At 51.3% G+C, this 25,036-nt stretch overlaps 1 protein-coding gene across 3 annotated transcripts in view; it reads left to right on the top strand.

The window, feature by feature from the left end:
• Positions 1-25,036, top strand: part of INSR (insulin receptor) — a 98,836-nt gene that overhangs the window by 64,691 nt on the left and 9,109 nt on the right. For 2 of the 3 annotated variants that reach the window (XM_037504794.2, XM_037504796.2), the window contains exons 5-15: positions 599-743; positions 1,588-1,802; positions 2,868-2,994; positions 3,807-4,057; positions 5,194-5,361; positions 8,872-9,073; positions 15,246-15,520; positions 16,551-16,690; positions 20,822-20,981; positions 23,027-23,129; positions 24,494-24,561. In XM_037504794.2, the coding sequence (XP_037360691.1) occupies positions 599-743; positions 1,588-1,802; positions 2,868-2,994; positions 3,807-4,057; positions 5,194-5,361; positions 8,872-9,073; positions 15,246-15,520; positions 16,551-16,690; positions 20,822-20,981; positions 23,027-23,129; positions 24,494-24,561 (1,854 nt within the window). The remainder of the gene's footprint in view (positions 1-598; positions 744-1,587; positions 1,803-2,867; positions 2,995-3,806; positions 4,058-5,193; positions 5,362-8,871; positions 9,074-15,245; positions 15,521-16,550; positions 16,691-20,821; positions 20,982-23,026; positions 23,130-24,493; positions 24,562-25,036) is intronic. The other variant, XM_037504795.2, reaches the window with a different exon arrangement.

Below are 25,036 nucleotides of genomic sequence, written 5' to 3'. Positions count from 1 at the left end.
AAATACTCACAAGGAACAAGGCAGGCCCCTGAGGGATGGGCCTTACAAGTAAGCAAGCCGGGTGCAAAGTGAACCCCACGCTGTGAAGGAGGACAGCAGAGTGACAGGCCGAGTGGATGTGGGTGACCCGTCTTTCCAGAGGGCCACATAATAAATACCCATAGCTCTGCAGGCCACACAGTCTCTGCATGACTGCTCAGCTCTGCTGTGGTGGATTAAAGCAGCCGTGATCATATGTGAACAACTGGTAGTGGCCCTTTACCAATAAAACTTTATTTAAAAGCAGGTTGGATTTTATTTAAAAGCAGCCTGGTGTCTGCCCCCTCCAAAATAGAGAATAAACAGAGTTGCTATTTTAGAAATTTCTGGTATAAAGAGGGATACTTACAGTTCTCAGTGGAGCAAACCAAGCAGATTTATGGGAGAACAATGTTTTGGGCAGAGGAAGCAGTTGGTGCCCAGGTCCTCAGGCTCAGCATACGCCTGTCCTGTGCAAGGGGCACCTGGGGAGGGGCCAGTGGTCTCTGGTCAAGAGGCCAAGGGATGACGGAAGATGCAGACATTTCTGTAGACTCATTAGCTATCCTCGTCCCCTTAGACAACCTGGCGGCTGAGCTGGAGGCCAACCTTGGCCTCATTGAAGAAATTTCAGGGTATCTAAAAATCCGCCGGTCCTACGCCCTGGTGTCGCTTTCCTTCTTCCGGAAGTTACGCCTGATTCGAGGAGAGACCTTGGAGATCGGGTAGGTGGGCCCTATTCTGTGTCTGCGGTGGGAGTGTTCCCCAGGAGGTGCGAGAATTAGAAAATCGTAGGATTTTTTTGCCACGATGTGCAAACAGCCTGAGAAATACGGTACAAGTCATGAGTGTAATTTTAGGTGTTCCAGTTGCCACATTTTTAAAATTTTAAAAGAAATAAGTAAGATAGAACATTAATATTGCATCCAGCTTACCCCTTTGTATCTAAAATGTCAGCGCAACATGGAGTTGCCTGAGAAAATGATAAAAAAGGTATTTTACTTTTTTTTTTTTTTTTTTGCACACACAGTTCCAAATTTGTTTTTCACTTGGAGCACAGTTCAGAATGGCTGCATGTCAGGTGCCTGTAGCCAGAAAGGGCAGTGGTTGTGACCTGGACAGCACAGGTCTCGATGCCCCCCTCCTGTCACCGTATGCTGGTGGCCCACGAGTAGTTCTAAGGCCCAGGCCTGGACCAGCTGCTGTGACACCTGCAGTGGCTCCTCGCTGCTTCCTCAGGGAGGTCCGTGCTCTTGGTCTTGTTCTAAAGGGTTTGGCCCCTTGCAGTTCCCCAATGTCCCCTCCTGTTGACCCAGCCCGCTCTGGGAACCCCAGATCTCAATCTATCAGTCTTCCCTTCCTGCCCACAGTAGTGAGTGTAGCCCCTCCCTGGCATGAAGAGTTCCTCACCTCCCTCATCTCTCCTACCTCCTCACTCAGCACACACTGAGCACGTGCCAAGCAGGCAGCGAGGCCGGGGTTGGTGTTGAACCAGGTCGGCTCTAACTCTGGCACTCGGCATGGAGACCACAGACCACTGAATGACCAGGAGTGTGTGTGTCTCCCTAGGAACTACTCTTTCTATGCTCTGGACAACCAGAATCTAAGGCAGCTGTGGGACTGGAGCAAGCACAACCTCACTATCACTCAGGGGAAACTCTTCTTCCACTATAATCCCAAGCTCTGCTTGTCGGAAATACATAAGATGGAAAAAATTTCGGGAACCAAGGGGCGCCAGGAGAGGAACGACATCGCCCTGAAGACCAACGGGGACCAGGCATCCTGTAAGTGGCGACGCACGCTTCTCCCGGTCGTGGACCTGCCCTTTCGCTCCACACTGGCCCCCAGGGCACGCCATGTCCCCTGGCCCCTGGCGAGCTGAAGCAACTGTGTGTTCATGGGCTTTCTGGAGCACGCGGGACAGTGTGGTACTTGCTCTTTGTGCTGCTCGCCAGATACAGCGCCTGGTGCTGGAAGGTGCCACACGAGCGTTGAATGAATGAGTGAGTAGGTGAGTGACTGAGTGAATGATTGAGCGTGTGAGTGAGTGTGTGTGGATGAGTGTGTAAGTGAGTGTGAGTGTGAGTGGATGAGTGAGTGAATGTGAGTGAGTGTGTGAGTGTGAAAGTGAGTGAGTGAGTGGATGAGTGAGTGTGAGTGAGAGTGAATGGATGAGTGTGTGAGTGAGTGCGTGAGTGGCTTTGGCTTGAATGTTGTGCAAGTCCCGTGATGGCTTCAACCGGAGTCTGTCCTCCGACCGCATGCCCCAGACAGGTTTTTTCTAGAAGGAATGTCTGAGCATCGAGCCGCCATCTGCCCTTCTGGGGAGCTGGTTCCTGCTCCAGAATGCGTCCAAGCTGTGGGATTTCAGGGAGGGGCTGGGGAACCTGGGCGAGCTGAGGGAAGGGCTTACGTTCCGGGAAGAGGGACTTGCTCTTTCTCTTCTCAGTCTCTCCACGGGAGCTGCGTGCTCGAAACCCTCCAGGCTGGGCCGTTTGCTTGGAGCTCTGTTTTCTGACAGTCCAGGCTTGCAACTCCATAGGCGAGGCCGAGTGTTGTTCTTGAGAATCCCTGTTCCCAGAAACCACTGGCCAATTGTCCTTCTCACCTTGATGCCGACTGGTGTTACTCGGTCAGCCAGCCACGTGACCGTTCTGCGGGGGGTGGGGTGGGGTGGGGGGGGTGGGCAGGGCTGCTGACTGGCTCCTGCCTCGGGCACCCCACCCGCTCCCAGGAGGAGAGGCTGTCACGGGAGATTGGCATCTCCTGTCCAGGCCGCTGATGAAAGCCTGGGTCGCCTGCTTTGGGCCAAAACAAATGAATAATGATATATTTTTAACCTTTTCTAGGTGAAAATGAGTTACTGAAATTTTCTTACATCCGGACGTCTTTCGACAAGATCTTGCTGAAGTGGGAGCCATACTGGCCCCCTGACTTTCGAGACCTCCTGGGGTTCATGCTCTTCTATAAAGAGGCGTAAGTGGAAAAGCAGGGAGGGAAGGGGCCCCGAGCTCTGTGCTGCTTGTGGGTGTGCCGAGGCCCCCTCCAGGGCGCTGTCCCCCCTCCTAGTGGGATAAATGCCACAGGTTACATTTTACAGCCTCACCAGCTGATGGGGCAGGAAGTTCCAGGATTTGTCGAGAGTCAGAAATAGAAGCAGACGGGTTTCTTTGGGAGCATCAGGCCCATTTCCTATAGAATATTCCAGGCCGCCTCCTCCCTGCACGTCTCACCACACATCCTCAACCAGCTGTCCCTCAGTCTACTCGGGTTTTTTTAATATATTTTTTGGATCTACCTTATATTTTTGCAATGTTTGCAAAGTTTCGACAGAACACACATGACATCGAATTGACCATTTTCACTACTTCCCCGTGCACAGTTCAGTGGCCTTATGCTACTGCCTGCCTCCAGCATTTTTCGTCATCTCCAAGTGAAACTTTGTCCCTAGGAAACAACACCCAGCTTGGAGTGTATCTCTGTGCCGAAGGCGGTGCTGGTAACACTGCTAATAACAGGATTTGTGATGTGTCAGACTGTGCCCCGAGTTGCCACATGCTCTCATGTGACCTAATCTGTACCCCATGAGGTGTGGTTAGTGCCATCACCACCGGGGTTATTAAGATCGGGGAACTGGGGTGTCGGGAAGGGGTCCCTGTTCTTGGGCTGTTCCCTGTCATTTCTCCTTGTTGGTGAGAAGCTCCCGCGGGGAACTGCCCCCGGAGGCAGGTGTGCGTCCTCATGGGAGAGCCGGGAAATGCTCACCTTCTCCCCTTCCGTCTCGAAAGCCCCTACCAGAATGTGACGGAGTTCGACGGGCAGGACGCCTGCGGCTCCAACAGCTGGACGGTGGTGGACATCGACCCGCCTCTGAGGTCCAATGACCCCAAGTCGCAGAACCAGCCTGGGTGGCTGATGCGGGGCCTCAAGCCCTGGACTCAGTACGCCATCTTCGTCAAGACCTTGGTCACCTTTTCTGACGAACGCCGAACATACGGTGCCAAGAGCGACATCATCTATGTGCAGACAGAAGCCACCAGTAAGTCTTCCTGTCAGTGTGAACTTTTGCACCAGTGGGGCGGTCTTGGACGGCCGACATGGTGAGGGCGCTCGGCATGCTCTCTCTGGTCTTGGCTTCTGAGAGCCGGGCCCAGGGTCATCTCTTCAGAAGATGCGGCTTTAACACAAGAGGGAACGTGTTTCTTCCCATGATGGAAAATTTTTAGCTACAGCAATTATTAGCATCTTGCCATTTTTGTTTCATCTCTGTGCTCCTCCCGCCTCCCTACTTTTGGGGGTGCTGAAGTAGTTCATAACAGTTTGGTCATATACTTTTTATAAAGCCTGAGTCCTGAAGCAGCACCCCCCAACCCCCACCCCAGCCGGGTGCATTGCCAGCGTCTGGAGACATTTTTGATTGTCGTGACGGGGAAGTGGAGCTACTGGCATGCAGTAGGGGGGACAGGGATGTCACCTCACACCCTCCAGGGCACAGACAGCAGCCCCATGACAGAGACTGCCCGGCCCCAGACGTCCCCGGGGTTGAGGACTGAGGGCTCAGCCCCGGCCCTGGCTTTGCCCTCTCATGTAGGATGTGCCAACAGTCCAGCAGACTTGGAGTTTCTGGAAACCTCTAGCTTCAGGCCTTTGCACACATTATGTCCCGTGTCTTGAAGCCCCCCTGTTCCCACTCCACCTCCCACAACTCCCTCAGCCACCTCCGTCCTTAAGGGGAAGGCCTGAGCTCAAAGGCAGCGTGTTGCCGGGAATGTTCCATGAGCTGCCACTGTGTGGAGGGTGGGCTGGCATTCAGCTGCCAGAGCTGCCCTGTGCGGGCCCAGCTTGAGGTGGAGGGCCAGGGGACACGTAAGTCTGTTTCTTCCCGCCTTCCCTCCGCCCCTTCCGTCTTTCCAGTGCCCAGAACAGAGAACTCATGGCGCGCGCTGGAGCTCAGTTACCGTCTGTGTATAGACGGGTGAATGGGTGGCCGTGCCACCTGCAGAATGTGGTCTCGTGCCTGTGCCCTCATGGCTGAGCGGTCTCCTGTCTCCTGGGTTTCCAACATCAGGCGGCCCGCAGCAGACACGCTGTGGCTTCTTCACCCCGCATGTGCCCTCCCGCCCACCCAGCGCTGTGCCCCTCCTCACGGCGGGCCTGTTCCTTTCTCCTTTGCAGACCCTTCCGTGCCGTTGGACCCCATCTCTGTCTCCAATTCCTCATCCCAGATCATTCTGAAGTGGAAGCCTCCCTCTGACCCCAACGGCAACATCACGCACTACCTGGTGTTCTGGGAGAGGCAGGCAGAGGACAGCGAGCTGTTCGAGCTGGACTACTGCCTCAAAGGTGGGTGGGATGGGCATGAGCGCCGGTGGGTGCAGGTGAGTGCAGTGGGCGTAGGTGGGCACAAGTGGGTGTGCAGGTGGGAAGTCCCAGGCTTTGCACAGGTGTACCCCGCACTCCCCGTTAACCATGACACAAGTCCATACTCTGATGACTGGCGTCGAGACCTGTTCCTCTCATGTCTTGGCGCGTTTCCCTCTGGGATTTCCCTGCCTCTCCCTCCCCTCCCTTCTTTGTCCCAGTCGCCCCCTTCCCCACTCGTGGGGACTCGCCGTGTAACCCACTGGAGACGTCTGTGCTGGTGTGGGAACGGTGGCCCCATGTACCAAGAGGTTATTGACAAAGTCAGGGAAGCATCCAGGCTCTAAATTTAGACCCTTTCGCTGTGAGGCTGGGAGACGCCAGGAGCGACCATCCACTCCTTCCTGCGCGTCCTCTGGGACTGTGCGCCCGCCGTGCTTCTCTCAGCCTTGGATCTTACTTGCTTGCCAGGCTTCCATCCCCTGGCAGGAATATGGAAAACTATTTGAAGCCTCAAACTAGTTTGTATAAATCACTTTAAGATTATTTTAAAATTGGGTCTTAAAAATTCCATCAAACCGGAGAAACAGAAGTCATTTCTGCTGTTTTGGTTTGTCATTGGACATGCTTTTCTTTAGCTTTCTGCAGCTCGCCATGTGCTCAGAGCCTCGCGGGGAGTGGCTGCCGGGGGGCGGAGGCGGGAGCCTGGCTGTCTCAGCTGCACCCCAGCCGCTGTAAGGCTTCGGACAAGTCGCCGAGCTCCGCGCTGTTTGCCTCCTTTTTGGGAGAAGGGGCGGGAGGCCAGAGGACCCAGGAGCTGTCCAAGCTCTAAGATCATCGCTATATGTGTCCCTGTGACCTCATTCTCCGCCCGGCCGAGGGCTGCAAACGTGATTTATCTACTCAGATGCTTTATGTAACTCGAGTGCCAGCCCGGTCATCTGCTGGGCTCTGAGCTGCTGGCCTGGCATTCGAGTAACCAGCGAGACCTGCCACCCGCCAGGCAGCGATGCTTCCCTTTTTATTTTCCCAGGGAGCAATGACTTTGATCGTGGAAGTCTAGTTCCATAGCTGCAGTGTGGTTATACATATGGTTTTATTTGTAATGATCACAAAGTTTATGTAAATAAAAACAAACTTACTAAGGACAGATCCTGTGCTATCCACTCACAGGAGGTCCCAGAGATGCCACATCCGGGGCCAGGAGGGAGAAGGTGGGAGCCGAGGGCTGGGAAGGGTGAGCCAGTGTTTAGTGGGAACAGGGCTCCAGCAGGGAAGATGGGAGGCATCTGGAGAGAGGGGTCCCCAACAATGTGAATGTGCTTGATGCCAACACTTTTAAACTACATTTAAAAGTGGTGAAGGTGGTAAATTTTGTATGATACGTATTTTACCACCATAAAAAAAAAATCAATGGACCTCCCTGGTGGCGCAGAGGGTTAAGATGCAACCTGTGAAGCTATCTGCAGCCACTGCAGCACGAGTTCGATTCTTGGCCAGGGAGCTACCCACACGGCGCAGCAGACTTCTTCTGACTTGCCCACTGCTCCCCTCAGCAGTGTATTTCAGTCAGTCTGCCTGTTCTGTTCCCCACTCTGTCTCTGGTGGATCCTCTCACCCCCCGCACCTCTGGCCTGTGCCCCAGTTCTTGTATTCATAAATAAATAAATAAATAAATAAATAAATAAATATTTATTAAGAAATAAATCTTAAAAAAAAATCAAGCACAAACGCTGAACTCACTGTGACCAGCAGCTTCCTGTACCACCACGGTTTCTTCCTCCTCAGCTTCATTGAGGTATAATTGGCAAAGAAAACCAAATTTAAAGTGCACATCGTGCTGATTTGAGATGCGTGTACACAGGTGATAAGCATCACACAGGCTTGTCTTTTTTTTTTTTATCACTTTGTGAGGATGCTGAGGGTCTGCTTTTGGCATATTTCAGTGACACAATTCAGAGTTACCCACTCTGTGTTTTTTAGTCGTGGTAAAATATACACAAAGTTCACATTCTTAACTACTTTTCAGTGCACAGCTCAGTGGCTTCCAGCACAGTCACATGGTAACCCACCCCTCCATCTCCAGAACTTTCCCATCTTTCCAAACTGAACTCTGTCCCTGGTGAAACCCCCTTCTCCCTGCCCTGGCTCCCACCTTCTCCCTGCCGGCTCTGAGTTGATCTGTCCCCGGGGCCTCCCTCTGCTTTGCTCTATGGCCATGGGAAACCCTGGGGTCCCGAGTTCCAGGCAGTGGGCGCCAGCAAGGCGGCGGGTGGAGGAGCGAAGCTTGTGCAGCTCAAAGGCACAGCCTCCCCAGAACAGCACCAGGAGCCCCTGTCCTTGCCTGGCCACCCAGAAGGACCGCCGCTCTGCTGTCATGGGAAGGGAAGCTTCCGGCTGTCCCTCGCCCACCACACCACCGCTAGCCCCTAACAGCCGGACAGGTCACTGCGTGTCTGTTAATAAGCATGAGGAGTATTTTTAAGAGTCCCCTGCAGGCTTTCAAAGCTGTGTAAGTACTTGAGCTTCCAAGCGGACTCGCGCCGCTCACAGGAGGCCCTTGGGGACCTTTGTTTGCTGGAGCCATCAAATGTGGAGCTTCTTTTGCTCGGTGGACATTGGAGGAGCATGCTAGGCCCGGGGCTGGCGGCAGGAGAGATGGATCCGGGACTGTCATGGTTTAGCCCACGGAGAGCATGGGGTGTCCCGTGTGCACTCCGACCCTGGGCAGCGGGCGCTGTCTCCAGCCCCGGCTCCTCTGCCCCAGCAGGGATGACATGGCTCCAATGACTGGGCACACCCCCCCAGCCCCTTGAGATGCCCGACACATCCCAGACACTGCCCAGCGGGGTGTTGGCTCAGAATCACCCTGCTGGGCAGAGCCGTGGCTCCAGCCTGACCCGCGATGCCTGGTAGGCCGTGGGTTCTTTGCGCTGTGGAGGTGACTGTCCACGCAACCAGCGGGCCGGGAGCCGGGCCTGCGGGACCCTCTAGGCTCTGCCCGTGCACTCCGTGGTTGGTTGGTGTTGCTGGGCAGTGCTGGCCCCCCAGTCTTGTCTGACTCTCTTCTGCCACCACCCCGGCTCCCCTCGTGTCACAGGATATTCCCACCTCGGGGCTTTGCTCCCTCTTTCTGCCACGTCTGAACCACTTTACATCGAGACAGGCCACGGCTCACTCCTTTACTGAGTCGGGGGCTGCTCATTATTGGGGCCAAATCTCTGAGATGTCCCCAGACTCTGTCTTTTCGCCCCAACACTGAGCCGTGTGGTTCCTAGAGGCAGGGCTGGCCTGGCCCCAACAATTGCAGCCATGGTCATGGTGGCCAGCAGCATCCGGTGCGTGGACACGGACCCCTGCAGGCCTTCTGGGGGGGGTCTTTATTTTCCCACCAGAACTTGAACCCAAACCCGACCCCAACTTCTGCCCACCTGGCCCCTTCTCTCCACCCTCGGCATCGCTGAGCCCTGAGCTGCCTATTCTGCTCCCCAGGGCTGAAGCTGCCCTCCAGGACCTGGTCTCCCCCATTCGAGTCCGAGGGTGCCCAGAAGCACAACCAGAGCGAGTACGAGGAGGCGGCCGGTGAGTGCTGCTCCTGCCCCAAGACCGACTCCCAGATCCTGAAGGAGCTGGAGGAATCCTCGTTCAGGAAGACCTTCGAGGACTACCTGCACAACGTGGTCTTCGTCCCCAGGTCAGGCCCTTTGGGAGGAAACAGGAGGAAGTGGGAGACCAGTGGGGACGCGGGGCCCTGGGCGATGGAGGCGCATCCTAGCAACGCCTGCCAGGCCCACATTGACTTACTGCTGCATCTCCAGCTCAGTGCGGTCTCTCTGAATAACCTTCTAGAACCTTCCACAGCAACATCAAAACCAAGATTTGTATTTAAATATGTTGAGTGTCCTTTCATGGCCAAGAACCTGGCCACCCTGCATCTTGTCAGCCGAGGGAGCTTGCAGTAGAAATTGCCCTTCCTGCCGGCAGAGATGCTTCGGGGAAAGGACAGTATTTGTGGATCACAGGTTACTTCCTCTCGCTCAGTGCTCAGTTCACCATTTGCAAAGTGGGGATAAAAATAGTTCTGATCTGGGGCCTCCCCTGGTGGCGCAGCGGTTGAGTGCTGGGTTGCGAGGTTGCCCGCAGCCTCTGCAGCGCCAGTTCGATCCCTGGCCACTGGCGAAGGTCTCACCAAAAAAAAAAAAAAAAAAAAGAAATCAAAAATAGTTCTGATCTGCCAGGATTCTGAGTTTACGTGAATCACAGATTCCCAACTAAGGCAGACGCCACTGCAAAGACCCGGCAACCCCTGGCCATTTGGTGGAAACTGCAGAAGCCTTACCTTGGGCTCCAACAAGATTCTGAGATGTGATTTTTCAAGGGCCGCCACTGCTCCTCATTCAGTAGATGTTTCCCCAAGACCCCCAATAGGCAGTGTTCCTTCTTTTTTTTTTCCGCACTTTTTCTCTATGACCCTGAGTCCGGGAATGCTAAACAGCACTGTCTTCCTGCTAAAAGCAAAATGCCTGCCAGGGAAATGCTTGAGTAGGTCGTGAGACTTCGATGCAGTTGAGTCTGACATTAGGGAACCCCGCTGGCCAGGTGTTTGGGGGTCACACCGGCTTGCTGACTTTCCCCTCCCTTCCTGCTTTGCTCGTCACACCTACCGGGAATGTGGGACTCGGGCACTGGGGTGGAGGGGCCTGCACTCAGCTACTTGATGGAATGTGGCTTCCTGGCATCAGGGGCCAGAGGTCTGTCCAAAGGTCCGTCTGTCCTCAAAGTGGATGGTTTTGTTTTCACAGAAAATCCTCTCCAAGCCCTGGTGCCAAGGACAGTAGGTAGGACTCGCCCGCTGGGTGTCGGGCCCAGGGCAGGCCACAGCCAGGCGGTGGGAGCATGCGTGTCCTTTCACCCCAGGGTACAGTGGCTTGGTGCATGTGTTAGGTCTTCCGCGACCGAACACTTCACTGTCACATTGAATGCCTGACCTTGAAGTGGGATCTGGGCACAAATATGGGGAAAATCTCAACTAACACACTTGCACTCAAACATTGCGTTGAGGGTGGTGCCCCTGGTGTGTGCCACACACTGCCCCATCCCACCCGTGTTCACCCACTAAACATTTGCCAGCAGCTGCTGTGTGTGCCTGGTGCCTGGGGTGTCATCACGCAGCGCAGGGAGGGGAAAGTGATCTGGGGACCGGAAATTGTTATTTGGGGTGATAGGTGCAAGACCTCAGATTTGAGCAAAGATGCCACCCAGACAAGTCAGTCAGCACTGCTCCCTTCGACTTGGTTTTAAAGAATGAAAGGGGTTGCCCCCAGGGCAGAGAGAGCTGAGGTCACAAGGCCGGACTGGAATGGCCCATGGGGTCTTGGGAAGGGATTTTCTAAAGTTGGTTTATTTTTAGGCATTTGTGGCCCTGGTCTGACCTCTAGTGGCCATGCAGGTTACTACATAGTCTGTAGTAGAGAAGGGCCTAGAAATCTGGGGCATTGGCCAGACGAGGGTTTCTCAGCCTCAACTCTGTGCGTTTTGGTTCCGCACTGGATAATCTCCAGTTCTGGGTTCTGTGTATCACAGGGTGCTAGGGAGCGTCTGTGGTCTCTGCCCACACTTGTCCCTTCAGCAGTGGCCACCAAAGATGCCCCCGACAGGACAGGCGCCAGCGTTGGGCCAGGGGCTGGGCAGGCTCTCCTGGCTGAGAGCCGGTAGTCTCGGGTGAAGTTGTGAGATAATGAGGTGTGCGTGCAGGAAGATTCTGTGGACATCTCCTTGGGGATCCTTTTTGACCATTTTGTGATCTTTTTGGATCAAAGCCTTTTGGTGTATATGTCTTTGGCCTGTTCGATGAGAATCTCCTCCACTTCCAGGTGTTCAGACACCAGTTTCTTAGTAGCTCACGAGGTGTTTTGGTCATTTTGGAAGACCTACTATATGTGAATGAAGACCTACTGTGTGTGCCCGTAGAGGAATGTTCTGAATTTTGCTACTGTAGCAGGTGTTTTTGGTTTGGTGTCTATCTAAGGGTGCGATTGGTCTTCTAATATAAAAATGACAACAAAGAAAATCTTTGCAAGCATCTGCCAAGGAGGGCTTGTTTTCTGACTATAGAACTTATGAAACTAAAGGTTAACTTGGAAAGCTCCAATAGGAAACTCTGGCGATGTTACTTTAACAAAACAACAACAACAAATTATCTACTGGGTCAAAGCAGAAATGGAAACTTTCATGGTGGTCCATTTGAAAAGTAATGGAAACATGGCTGTTACATGGCTTAACTTGTAGAATATTGCCAAAGCTGGCTTTGATGAAGTTACACTTATCATGGTCTCATAAATTAAGAAAAAAGGTTAATGTAAAATTAAAGGGAAAAATAAACTAATCAAGTTTTACTGGACAAAAAAACTATAAAGGTATAAATGTATTGGGGAGAAGGAGAAATTGATGTAGCTAAATGCGTGGTGAATGTAACCAAAGGGGAAAAAGTACAAATAATTGGAATTAAAGAATATGAGATAAAACCAGAGTCTGAATATTTTAGTTTAATTTTCTGGACAACTGTGTGCTGTTCAAGTTGAAATTTTTGAGTAAGGTGGGAAATTTTAACGTGTAGCCAATTCAAAAAGCAATAGAAAAGCTACAAATTCTTGTACCTTTGGTAAAATAGTTTTTGAAGTACATATGCCCACTAATTTCCCTACAAGGCTCTGGGCCCAAAGAATTTACAGGTAAATTCTTTCAAACTCTGAAAGAACTATTTCTTGTAATATGGAAACCTTTAAAGAGCATAGCCAGGTATGGAATTCTTCCCACTTCATTTTATGAAAACTGATCTAATCCCCCTAGAGGACCTGGCAAAGATGGGACATTGAAAGAAAACCTCAGCTAATGTGGGATTAGATCCAAGTGTCCTAAATAAAACTCTGTGCTGGCAGACTCACTTATCTCAGAAGTTCAAGGAGGGCTTAAGATCAGGAGTTCTGATACTATAATCTCGTTCATCCAGAGGTCCAGCAAGGGGAATCACAATCCTCTCTTTCAGTAAGGTTAATTAAAAACTCCTAATTCCCAGGAAGGGGGTGGGAGATTAGAGCTTTTATAACACTCGGAGTAGAATACTTCTGCAATAAGATAGACATTGCCTAGGTGAAACCAACATACTAACATCATTTAAAAAAACAAAAACTTAAGCTCTGTTCTTTATATAAAGCTACCACCATTCTTAAAACTATTCCTGTTAATGTTGGAAGGAGTCCATGTCATAATTACTGATGTTTCTTTAGGTATCTAGTCACTGCACTGAGACACAAAACCAATATCAAAATTGAAAAGAATGGATCGTGGAAATAATCAGTTCATTGATATTTGCAGAGAGCCTCGTGCAAGGGCAGATTGAATCTGGTCCTGAGCGTGCTGCCTGCTTTTTGCCTATGACACTATTGGAATGTCAGCCTGTTATAGGACAGAGAGAGGGGCAGCCCAAACCCCGCAAACCTGCCTATTCTAAATGGGTTCTGCCATCCGCCGCATCAACACAAAACATATGAGACTTTAATGGGAAGGAACTTTAATAAAACTAGGAAACAATACAGGTAAGGCAAATAATCTAGTTTCTAAATCAAGCACCCAAAGTTACCCGTCCCCTCGTGGGTAAAAGTCCATCCATATGGGAATGGCGCAGAACAAGGCCCCAAAGCCTGCCACAAGTCTAAAGCACCTTCCAGTGGGGACCCACAGAAAAGGGTCACAAACAACCGGACAAGCCCGGAAGGAAAAGAGCAAAATCAACATCCAGATAAAAGCTGCCATGGTCACCTCCCCACGGGTCTCACCCACATCTGTGTCACCCAGTCCACGACCAAAAGACAAGCGCAGTTTCTTCACATGTCTCTAGGCTCCTTGCGCCTCCTCCAGGTCTCCTGGCTCCATCCTGCTTCCTTCCTCAGTCTCTTCTGCCGCTTCTCCTCTTCCTGCTCAGCTCCACCCTCCCTTGGGAGGGGCAGGGAACCTCCCCCTTTCCTGGGGACCACCCTGTTACAAGCCTACCCACTTGTACATATTGTCCATGGCTGCTTGCAAGCTACAATGGCCTGACAGTCGTCGAAAGTTTTTGTAATAATGAGGTCGTGACAAAGATGCGTGTCCCATGAAATATTCTGACCCTTTTCTAGTAAGGTCTTTGAAAATCAACTCCTAGACTAAGGCAGAGAAAGTAGGTATAATGTAAATAAACAAAAAGCCAGGAGATACACTAGCAACGATTAGCATGCAACACAGGAAAAGATCCCTCTCCTAATGGCCATTAGACCTTTGTAACTCCATCTAGAATTACCTGCAAACATTTGCTGAGATATAAAGTTTGACAGATAAATGTGAAAGACTCAAATCCATTTCAATCAAGCTCCCTTGCAAAGAGCAAAGCAGGGTAAATCGCACGTACAATCGATAAAAGGATCAATGTCCTTTGTGAATAAACAACACAGATGTAGGACTGAAGCAATCTCTAGGACTTCATGGAAAAATAGGCAAAGTATAAAAATGGGCCATTTTCTAGAGAAACACAGAAGAAGCAATAAAAGTGTTCAGACTCAGCAGTACAAAGAAATACAAGTCAGGCAGTGGACCATGCCCTAAAAATACCTTTCAGATAGAAAATCGGAAAGAAAAAAAACAAACACAGAGAAAACCCGAAAACCACCTCTTCTGCCCCAGGGTGGCTGAGGTTACCCAGAGGTGCAGTTTCAAGGTTCCTGCTGAGACCGCAGTCAATACTCAGGCTGCCTGAGGCTGCAGACAGCAGCATAACCCTTCCTATTCAGGGGTTTAACCCAGTGATTGCTTTTTTTTTTTTTAAGTCACTCATTAAAAATCTACTTTTAGGATCAGCCATACAATAGTCAAAGCAATATTTATCACGGCAGAAAGAACATGGGAGCACTTACACTCACACAACAAAGGGAGGTAAAGGGGATGTTTTACAGCCATGAAATGCCTTCCAAGTTTTGAGCAACCATCTTAATGAGAAGGGAAAACCTTAACATTGAAAAAAAAAAAAAAAAAACCTTAAATTCTGTCTGCTTAAGACATTATGTGTTAAGGAGGATGTTTGACCAGGCTTTCAAATCAGGTTTAAAAAGTGGATTACAAAACTGGCTTGATCCTTCCTCATATGTGTGGGAGAAATTTATAGAAAAAAATTGCCCACAGGAAACAGCAGACAATGAAATGGACAGTTATTAGATTTTCTTTATACTCTTTGGGATGTATTAATTTTTAGACTGTCCACATTTATTTCTTAGCGCATCTTTTAAGGTGGAGAGGAAGTATACCAGTTGCATAGGTATTTTTTGGAATTATCCTTACCAGCCTAAATAAGAATTTTTTTTTAACCAAGAATTGAAGTTAAATCACTCAGTTTATGCAGGTGCTCCTGCTGGTCATAAGGATTAGAAGGTGTATTTTTTTCTATCCACATGGTGATATAGATCAGTAGCTTGGGCCGCAGGCAAAGGCCCTGGGCAGGGCTTCTGGAAATGCTGGAGGTTTGCATTTTACTCAACACTGATTCTGGGAGGCCTGTTAATTTGCAAAATGAACACTGAAATCAAGCATGCTGAAGGCAAACATCAGGGGTGTCTGCTACTGATGGGCCTGGGCCTCCCGCTTCTGCTCTGGAGGGTCCACCCTGATATTTACCAAGTTTCTGAGGACATCTTGAAAACCGCACTGGGCTGCCATTTCTGGAAATCTGTGTTTTAATCTATGTACCTCCTCGCATCCCAGCCCCGCGTTTTAAGTCTGCTTCTCCAGCATGATGGTGAAGGAGTCGGCGGGCGCGTGACTGCATGTCCCTGTCGTTGCAGACCGTCCAGGAAGCGCCGGGCCCTCAGTGAGGTCGCCAACGCCACGGCAGCCGTGCCCACGGCCCCCGGCTTCCCCAACACCTCTTCCACCAGCGCGCCCACCAGCTCCGAGGAGCACAGGCCATTTGAGAAGGTGGTGAACAAGGAGTCCCTGGTCATCTCCGGCCTGCGCCACTTCACAGGGTACCGCATCGAGCTGCAGGCCTGCAACAAGGACGCCCCCGAAGAGCGGTGCAGCGTGGCGGCCTATGTCAGTGCCAGGACCATGCCCGAAGGTGGGTGGCGCGGCCCTGGTGCCTCCTGCAGGCACCCGATGGGCTTGGGTGTTGTGTGTGCACTTGTGCTTTTATTTTTTGCTGAGATATAATGGACATAGAACACATATGACATTGGGTGAATTTAAGGTGTGTTGATTTGATGCAATTTATATATTGCAAAATGAGCAACTCCCCCCACCCTCGCAATTTGGTAGCACTTCTATCATCGCACACAATGACCTTTACGTTTTTTGTGGCAAGAACATCTCAGAAGGACATAAAGCTGCCATTATGGGGTGCACCTTCAAGATCCCCAGAACATTTTCATCTTCTGGCCGGAACTTTGTATTCTTGACCCAACATCTCCCACCTCGGGCCCTGGAACCATCCTTTTATCTGCTTCTGCGAATTTGACACTTAGATTCCACATAGAAGTGAGAATTGAATTATAATGATATTTAATAAATTACTCAGATTTTAAGCATGTAGGAAATTACCTCAGTAACATTTACTCCTAGCACAGATACGGAGGGCTGGATCCGAAAATCCCTAATGTAGTAATCCTATCTTTGTGGATGTTTTCCTCCAACAATAATAAAAACTATGATTATTTCTTGAGCACTTCCTAGCGAGTACCTATCTTCAGGGCACTTTCCATATAACAATTCATTTAAACCCAAATCCACTCTGGTCTGCAGAGTACTTAGTAGCAGGGACCAGGGCTAATCTCCCAGTTTCAGAAATGTTTATTCTGCACTTATGTGGGGTGTTTTCACTGGGGAAATGGGCCAACACAGGAGCTCTCTGTGCTAATTTTGCAACATCTTGGGAATCTTAAATGAGTTCAGAATAAAAAGTACAAAAAGAAAATAACACTTTTAATCTTCTTAGCAATCCTGTGAGGTGAGTTTTGTTTGTCCATTCTCCCAGGGGGCAAATGGAACACAGCAAAGTTATGTAACCGGCTCAAGGTTGCTGGGCTGGTAATGGTAAAGTTAGGATTTGATCCAGAAGTCAGGTCTCTGCCTCTAACCACTGCTCCTTACAGCCAAGGCAGATGATATCGTCGGCCCAGTGACCCACGAGATCTTCGAGAATAATGTAGTTCACTTGATGTGGCAGGAGCCAAAGGAGCCCAACGGGCTGATCGTGCTGTACGAAGTGAGTTATCGGCGCTATGGCGATGAGGTAAGGCCCCGACTCTCGGCTGTGCACCTTCAAGGCGGTGGTTGGTACTTCTGTCCTCTTCTTAAATTCTGGCCCAAATGATTCCCTTGTTAGGTGCTTTATGGTGAGGACTTGATGCTTGACTCATATCATTCTGGGGAGCTGGGTCAGAAATGGCCACCTATAAACGTGTTTCTCTGGTTTCTTGTATTGCTTTAAAGCTCTGTCCTACATACAGGCTGGGTGATGGCTGCCTGCATTTGTGTCTTTCCTGACATGACAAGGGTCTCATTTCACTTTAGGGAACTATCTGAGTTTTAGAAAGATCCCTGAAAACCTTAATAAGAGACTATGAAAGAAAAGTAGAAATTTGGGGAGCTGAGTAAACCTGCTCAGGGCCACATTCCCAGTACTCAAACCTGACTGTTGGGCTCAGGTGCTTACCATCTACCTTTGAAGGTGATCACATAGGTCAGAGATCATTTTCTATAAAGGACTAGAGAGGCAATATTTCCAGCCTTAGGACCATACAGTCTCCAGAGCAGTTGCTCAACTCTGCCAGTATAGCCCCAATGCAGCCACAGCTACTATGTATATGAATGGGGGTGACAGTGTGCTGATAAAACTTTATTTACAAGAACAAACAGTGGGCTAGATTTAGCCTGTAGCCATAGTTTGCCAACACCTCACAGAAGTTATAGCAAAACTGCCAGATTACCTTAAACTTTAGGGTATAGTCATCCTCCTACCAGGTGGGCACAGAGGGGGATAGGTGGGTCTCCTTCTGTTGACCCCACCTCCCCTCCCCCACCCGGGACCACAGCAGCTCTTGGTGTGCAAATATTCAGCTTTGAGATGATTTGGAAGATGAATCAGCAAACTGTGACCTGTGGCCCACCCCCAGCCTGCAGTGTGCTTTCATACAGCCTGCAGAGAGTTGTGGAAAGAGACAAGAACCAACAGCAAATTTTAGATAATATAAATGCCCATACTGAAATTGTTATTCTTTGTCAGTCTGGGGGTCCAGTTTGCCAGGTGCATGACTTAATTTGCTTTTTTCTTAGCATCCATTTTAAAAATAAAGTTCTTATCATACCGAGTTTGGCTAGGTTTATGTTTCCATAAATTTGCGTGTACACCTCATCCGTTCTCTTGTGCTTTCTCTCACGTAGTCATGCCTCTGCCCACATAGCCCTCAGAATTATCATTTATCACCTCTCCAAAGGATCTAATCCGCGATTGCATCATCATTTGCTTGCTAATGTCTCTGTTTAAAGATATCTGGTTGCCTCTGTGCTAGGTAATACTAATTTCATTTGGAAAGCAATTTAGCTCTTTGTAGTATGAGCTGTAGCTATGGCCTTGGTCAGCTTTTGCTGTGTAACAAAGCACCCCTAAGAATACTGCTTGAAACAATACCCTTTCATTATTTCTCCTGATTATGTGGGTTCCCTGGCTGCTGCTTCTGCCCCAGGCCAGTTCCATGGGGGGAGTAGATAACCTCATTCACACCTCCTGGCCTCCCTCTGGGCGTGCTTTCATCACTCAGTGGGCTTGCCCAGGCTAGAAGGGCACATTTGGGTGTTTTCTATCCTTGGCTTTTTGGATAATGTTGCTCTAAACATTCATGTACAAGTTTTTGTGGGGGTGTATGTTTTCAGTTCTCTTCGGTGCATAAGTAGGAGTGAATTTCTGGGTCATATGGTGACCCTGTATTTTCCAAAACAGCCGCACCATTTTATGTTTCCACCAGCAGGGCATGCGGGCTGCCGTTTCTCTCCATCACAGCCAGGACTTGTTCTGGTCCATCTTTGTGATCATAGTCACGTCTGTGGTCTCCATTTGCATTTATGTGATGACTCATCTGGTGTGTGTTTGTGCCCTTCCCTGACCTCTGGGACTTCAGGCAGTCGGGTCAGCCCTACTAGGGTTGAGGGTGGGCTTCAGAGCAACGCGCAGGTGAAGTACAGCTTCCAAAGAAAGTGCAGGATGTTACTGGTAGCAAAGAGGACCATGGTGATTCTGTACAGTGAACAACCTGTTTCCACTGCTGACCTCCATCATGTTATTTCTGCTACTGTGTGACCAGCTGGTTCCCATTTGCTTGAAATTCCCCAGGCGCAGGCATTGAAGTCTCCCATCCCTGGTCTCGGGCAGTTGATTACTCTGTTCGCCTTAGACCCAACCCAGGCTGCCTTTGTGGGCCTGTCCCGGGAATCCAAGGGTCTCCAGTGTGGTCACCACCAAACCGGACAGCCTCTGCCCCACACAGCCCAGTCCCGTGTCCCTCGCATACAGTCCAGGGAAACAGAGAGGTAGGGGAAATGAGAGAGTGAGAAGTTCACAGTCAACTTCAGAAAACTCTTTCAGTGGCCGAGATTGGTCAGTTATAGCCAGCATTTTCCTTAATTCCTTCTCATGGCTTTGATGAAGTAAAAAGTAACATTAAGACTTTCTTTTCACCTCATTTATACTGTTGGGGTATGATTTTGCCTAAAAAATTCCACAAGCATTTGAAGGGAGGACTTTTTTAAATTTTTTCTTATTTGATAAGTGAATACCCCAAATCAACTCTAGTTGCAAGAATTTAGAATTTCTCTTTCCTTGAATCTTGCATTAAAATCTTGGTGTCCTTACGTGGGGTCGCCCTGCCCCCCGAGAACCCCCCCTTCCCGGGAGGAGCATGAGTTTCCATTTCCGGGAGCTCAGATCCTTGACTTACCCTCCCGTGCAGTTTTGGGCTCTTGTCCCTGATTGCACAAACTTTTACGTAATTGGCTTCTTAATCTCAGTCAGGCCGGGCTGCCTGTTGTTGTGTTCTGGTGTCTAAGGAGAACTCTGTGTCAGTTTCTGCCCTTCCTGGTCCCCACCCCTCGAGGTGGCCGGGCAGGTCATTGGAGGATGCGTTCCCCTTTGTCCCGGATAGCAGCTACGTTTGGTTTCTATATTTGCTTATTTGTGCCCCTCGGCCTGGTGACTCATCCTACTGGGAAGAACCTTTGGACTAGACTCCCCACCCTGCCGTCACCCAGATGTATTTTCTTGCTGTTATGGTCACATGGTGAGCACGGGAGTGTTTGCATTTCTTTCTCTCAATTCTCCCCCCTGAAATTTTCCAGGCCAGTTCTCTGCATGCACAATGAGCTTGGAGCTGTTTCAGACAGTTTTCAAAACTTGGCTGACGCTTGCAGGCTCCGTGGCGGTTTTCCACAGAGCCTCATGTTTGTCCTAATAAACCAGGCTTTCGCTGTCTTTCACCGCAGACGGCGTACTCGTGATCTCCCCTCCTCAGGTCAGGCTTTCAAGTAGATCCTGACTCTTAATGGTGGTGAAAGAAGTAAAACCAAGTCAAAAGTCTGTAGCATGGGAAAGAGGGAGTTTTTATCTGTCCTTGAGACTTCAGTCCGTGTATGTCTGGTCCTGGGGCGCAGAGGCCCGGGGTGCGGGGAAAGCCTGCTATGCCACTCAGGTGGCGCGAGTCCCTCTGTCCCACTGCGCTTTCTGGGGGCCTGGCGAGACTGCCCCACAGCGGCGTGGAGGAGGAACTCGAGCCGGGGCTGCTGGCCTCAAGGGCCGGCCCTGCCTCTCGCCGACTCATCTCCAGCGAGCCCTCTCATCTCCTCAGCCAACCTGTTTTCATGTGCTGTTTTTGTATGGCTCGGGGGACAAACAGACGGAAGAAGAACAGCATCTCATGCTATGAAAACCGGAGGCCATTCAGCGCCCAGGGCATTGCACTGGCTCACGCCCCATCCTGTTGGGGTTCTGGGCCTCTGGGGCTGCTCCACACTGCCCTGCGGGGCTGAGTCGGTGGCAGTGACTAGGAGCCGGGGGCAGGGCTGTCAGTCCCTCCCCGCACAAGTCTGCCCACCTCCGTCCTGCCTCTGTCCCGGGTTGGGGGGGAGGGTGCAGGGGCGGGGGTGTAAGAACGAAAGGAAAGGATTCGGCTGCCTGCTTGGTCTGTGGCTGGGGGGTCGGGTGGGGCATCACTGATATCGAGAACCTCAGCCACACAGTGGAGGCTCCCAAACTGCAGGGCGCCGGAAGTCTCTGGACCCAGACTGTGCACTGCTGCCGCCGTCACTCCTGGGGGGGGGCGGTTCCCCAGGGCAAGCAGCACACCCCACCGCCTCCTCTCCCCCTGTCTTCCAGGAACTGCACCTCTGTGTCTCCCGCAGGCACTTTGCTCTGGAGCGGGGGTGCAGGCTGCGCGGGCTGCCCCCCGGCAACTACAGCGTGCGGGTCCGGGCCACCTCTCTGGCGGGCAACGGCTCCTGGACAGAAGCCACCCACTTTTATGTGGCGGACTATTGTAAGTCTGCGGCTTGGACTCGGTGGGTCTGGGTGGGCGCTGGCATTTCAGAGGCTGGTTGGGGAGGCGAGGAGACGAGGGGCATGGCCCTGGGCACGACTGTGTGCAGCTGGGAAAAGGCACCTACCCTCTCTGAGCCTGCACGTCCTCGTCCATCCATGGGGACAGTAACAGAACCGGTCCCTGGGGTGCAGGTTTCAGTGATAGCGTGACTGTCTGGCACCTGGTGCGGGGCCATCCGCTGACCCGCTAGCTCCTGCGGCGGTTGTCTTGATCTCCAGTGGAGCCGGCAGGAGCCGACCCCCCAGTCTTGGGGGTGCCCTTGATATGCAGGCCGTGGGTGCTGCAGCTGGGGGAGCTGGACACACTGTGAACAGCAGAGCGGGGAGAGCTGGGGGAGGATGAACTGCCTGGGAATGCTTCCTGGAGGTGGTGATGACTTGGCCCAACACCTGATGGGAAACCAGGCACTTGGATGAGTCAGCAAACAAATGCCTGGGAAGGAGGGGTGCATTCTAGACCAGGGGAACAGGGATAAGGCTGCTTTCACTTCAGATGCAAGTTTGGGGGCTCTCCAGACCACTTGCACCCTGGCCAACTGGCTATGAATTTGGAGATTCCCACAACCTTCTAAGAATAGGCCCGCGACTCAGACGCAGGAAGGCACTGCGCTGGAGAGGACGGCCTCATTGTCGACGCTGTAAATTGGGACCAGCTGAGCGGGAAGACCTGCGGGGCGAAGGCGGGAGGCTCTCCACCCTGGAGCCCTGCGCTGTCTCCCTGTGGACGGCTGCCCTCCCCCACAACCATGCCACCGGCAGGGAGCTGCTCTGAGTGTGGTCCCCAGAGTTTTTACTGGGGTGTCATTACACAGGCGTGACTGGTTAAACCAGTGACCATGCACTTGAGCTCCATTCCAGCCCCTCCCGCTGTGGAGGCCAGAGCTTCTGACCCCAGGCCGGCCCATCTGGACAGCCCCGCCTGGGTTGTCCGGTCTCTAAGCATAGACTCAAGTGTGTTCCACGGGCGCATCAGCAACAAAGGAGGCCCAGAGGCTGTGGAGTCTCCCTCTTAAGAACTGGGAACACCATGAATAAAATCCCAAGGGAAATGTCAACATGGGCAAAATATTTATAACATAATTTAAGTTACTAGCCTTATTACAGAATCCTTACTACAAAAATATCATGAGTCAAAGGCATCTGTCCTAACACAATAATAAAAAAGGAACATATGTAGGCAATTGAAAAAGAAATATTAAAAACCAGAAAACATGAGGAGAAATGTCCAACTGCTCTCAAAGCCATACCAAAAAATGCAAATTAAAGCAAGATAGAATTCACCACATTGGGAGAGCTTTGTTTGTGTCTGGTTTTCACTCCATCGCTGCGGCCAGTGTCAAAGGGTTTTTTCCGGGTGGGGTGGGGAGCGCACTTGCCTTTATTTTGCCTGGTTCTTTCTGGCAACCAGATTGTGCTCAGTTTAACGTGCCAGCTGTTCAGCGAGCAGGGGCAGGATTCCCTGGCACACACGGGCCACCTCCTGGGGAATTTTTCATTTGCCAGAAGTACAGTGGTGTTGAGAGAGGCTGTTTAGACACAAGCTGAAAATGCAGGGGCGGGGCTTTAAGTCACTGACTTTCCAGCGGAACGTCCACTAGAGGTCGCCCTTCTCAGGGGGGCCCTCGAGGGCAGGCCAGTGGACAGTCCTGGCTGGAGAAAGGAGGCCGGGACAGTGGGGGGCGGTCTGGGGACAAGGGTGTGAACACAGGTCTCTGGGGCCACCTCCACGCCATGGAGCTAAGCGGTATTTCAGGATACTGGGAAGTAAGGGCCCAGGCGGCCCGCAGGCTCGGAGATGCAGGGACAAGGGCCCAGTAGGCCCCCGGAGCCAGAGACAAGGGGACGAGGGCCCAGAAGGTCTGAGGAGCCCAGAGACAAGGGCACGAGAGAAGGGGGCGGGGGCGGGGGGCTCTCCAGGGCTGGCGTAGCTTGATTTATGATGTGAACACATTTTGATGCGAACTGTCTCTCACTCTATTTCAGTAGATGTCCCGTCCAATATTGCAAAAATTATCATCGGCCCCCTCATCTTTGTGTTTCTCTTCAGTCTTGTGATTGGAAGCATTTATCTGTTCCTGAGGAAGAGGTGAGCGGGAAGGTGGTAGCAACAGTCTCTCTAGAAAGCTGTATCCTAGACATAGGTGGGGATGCCTCTGAGTTCGTTGTAAATTTTATTGATGTAAAGGATACATCACCTGCAATTTAGAAAATTATTATAAGAATAACATAAAATAGATTTTTTAATCACAAATGCCCTTCCTCTAGCCATTGATTTTCACCAAATGCTTACGCGAATTTTCCCTCTGAATCGTTGAATCTATGTCCGGCCTAAGGATCCAGTTGATGAGCAAGTGTAGTCCCAGGTTGAACGGTGATTGGTGTTTTGTTGACACTAAAGACAGAAGTGGAATAAGATACAGAGGTTCGTCGGTGATAGAAGTGCCTTTGCTGAGTCCGAAGAGTGATTCTTAAATTCTGGAGGACACTGTCTCGGTTTATGGGTGCCCTTCCCATTGTCACAGCTACAGAGATGACACACGTCATCTGTGCTTTAAACACTTTTTTTTAAGATTTATGCACACAAGAGCTGGGGTACAGGCCAGAGGTGTTGGGGGTGAGAGGATTCACCCGAGACAGAGTGGGGAACAGAACAGGTAGATGGACTGAAATACACTGCTGAGGGGAGCAGCGGGCGAGACAGAAGAGGTCTGCTGCGCCATGTGGGTTGCTCCCTGGCCGGAGGGGGATCGAACTCGTGCTGCAGAGGCTGCGGACAGCTTCATAGGTTGCATCTTAACCCCCTGCACCACCTGGGAGGACCCTAAATGCTTTTTTCTATCACTTCCTCAAGCCTGCAAAACAACAGATCAGTCCAGTCTTGGTTTTCTGCCCCCTCTTCCTGTGGTGAGAATATCCCCGTTATAGCCAATCTCAAGCCTGGCCGTGGGTGACTGCGGGGTCAGGAAGAGGCAGGTCGCTCACCGTTGTCCACTGTTGCACCAGACAGACCCCAAAGCAGAGATAAACGGGCCATGTGAGAGCCTCAAGGGCTCTATTATAGTCAAATAAAGCACAATAATTAGGAGGTGATGAATTATAAGGCTCTATAATTTAATTTTGCATGATGGTTGTATTCACCCACTTGCTTGCAAATGTCCTGAAAATGAAAAGCTGTTTCTTGGGAATTGGCGTGAGTGAGGGCCGCAGAGGGCAGGCTGGGAGGCCATTAGGTGTTACGTGATGACCAGAGATTACAATTTGCAGGCTGAGTCTTAAGTGAACCTCTGACGGGCTTCACTCAAAGCATCAGTGTGTCCCTGGCCCCCTCGCTGTGTCCAGGACCATGTGGATGCCAGTGGGGTGGCTGGTCCCCTTAGAAGGCCTCCTGCTAGTGGCCCAGGGTGGTCTCTGAGGATCCCCTGCTGACACGGCTCCATTTCACTCTTCCAGGCAGCCGGATGGGCCGCTGGGACCCCTGTATGCGTCTTCAAACCCCGAGTACCTCAGTGCCAGCGATGGTGAGTTCCATCCTCCCCAGGGTGCCAGGGCCCTGCTGTGTGGGTCCCTCTGTCACCACCCTCAAGTGAAAGCAGGGGTCAGCATCCGGGACACCCAGCTGAGCCCTGGAGTCTCATGGAGCTTGCACCCCCTGCCCCTGCCCCGGGAGCAGTCAGACACTTGCTCATGTCCACAGGTGCAGTGGTGATGGCCTAGACTCCCCCTTATACAGGGTGGGGCTGTGGGCGTTGTGGCTGGTTTAATTTTCACCTGTGCCCACCCCCTTGGCAAATGCACAAACAGCTTCAGATGGGAGGGAGCATCGCCTGCGTCCTTTTGTATTGAGGGCTCCAAACCGAACAGAAAGGACGGGCTTGCAGGCTCGGCCGGAGCCTAGACCATGAGGGGCCTGTCTCCTGCTTCTGCTGTGCCCCCGCGAGGACAGGGACACGTACTGTCCTGGTCTTGGTCCAGTAACTGGCAGGGCTCCTGGAT

Source organism: Talpa occidentalis, unplaced genomic scaffold, assembly GCF_014898055.3.
Source record: "Talpa occidentalis isolate TD23 unplaced genomic scaffold, MPIMG_talOcc4v2.1 talOcc4.12, whole genome shotgun sequence".
Taxonomy (NCBI): Eukaryota; Metazoa; Chordata; class Mammalia; order Eulipotyphla; family Talpidae; genus Talpa; species Talpa occidentalis.
Note: the sequence above shows the minus strand (reverse complement) of the source record. Positions and strands in the feature narration are given on the sequence as shown.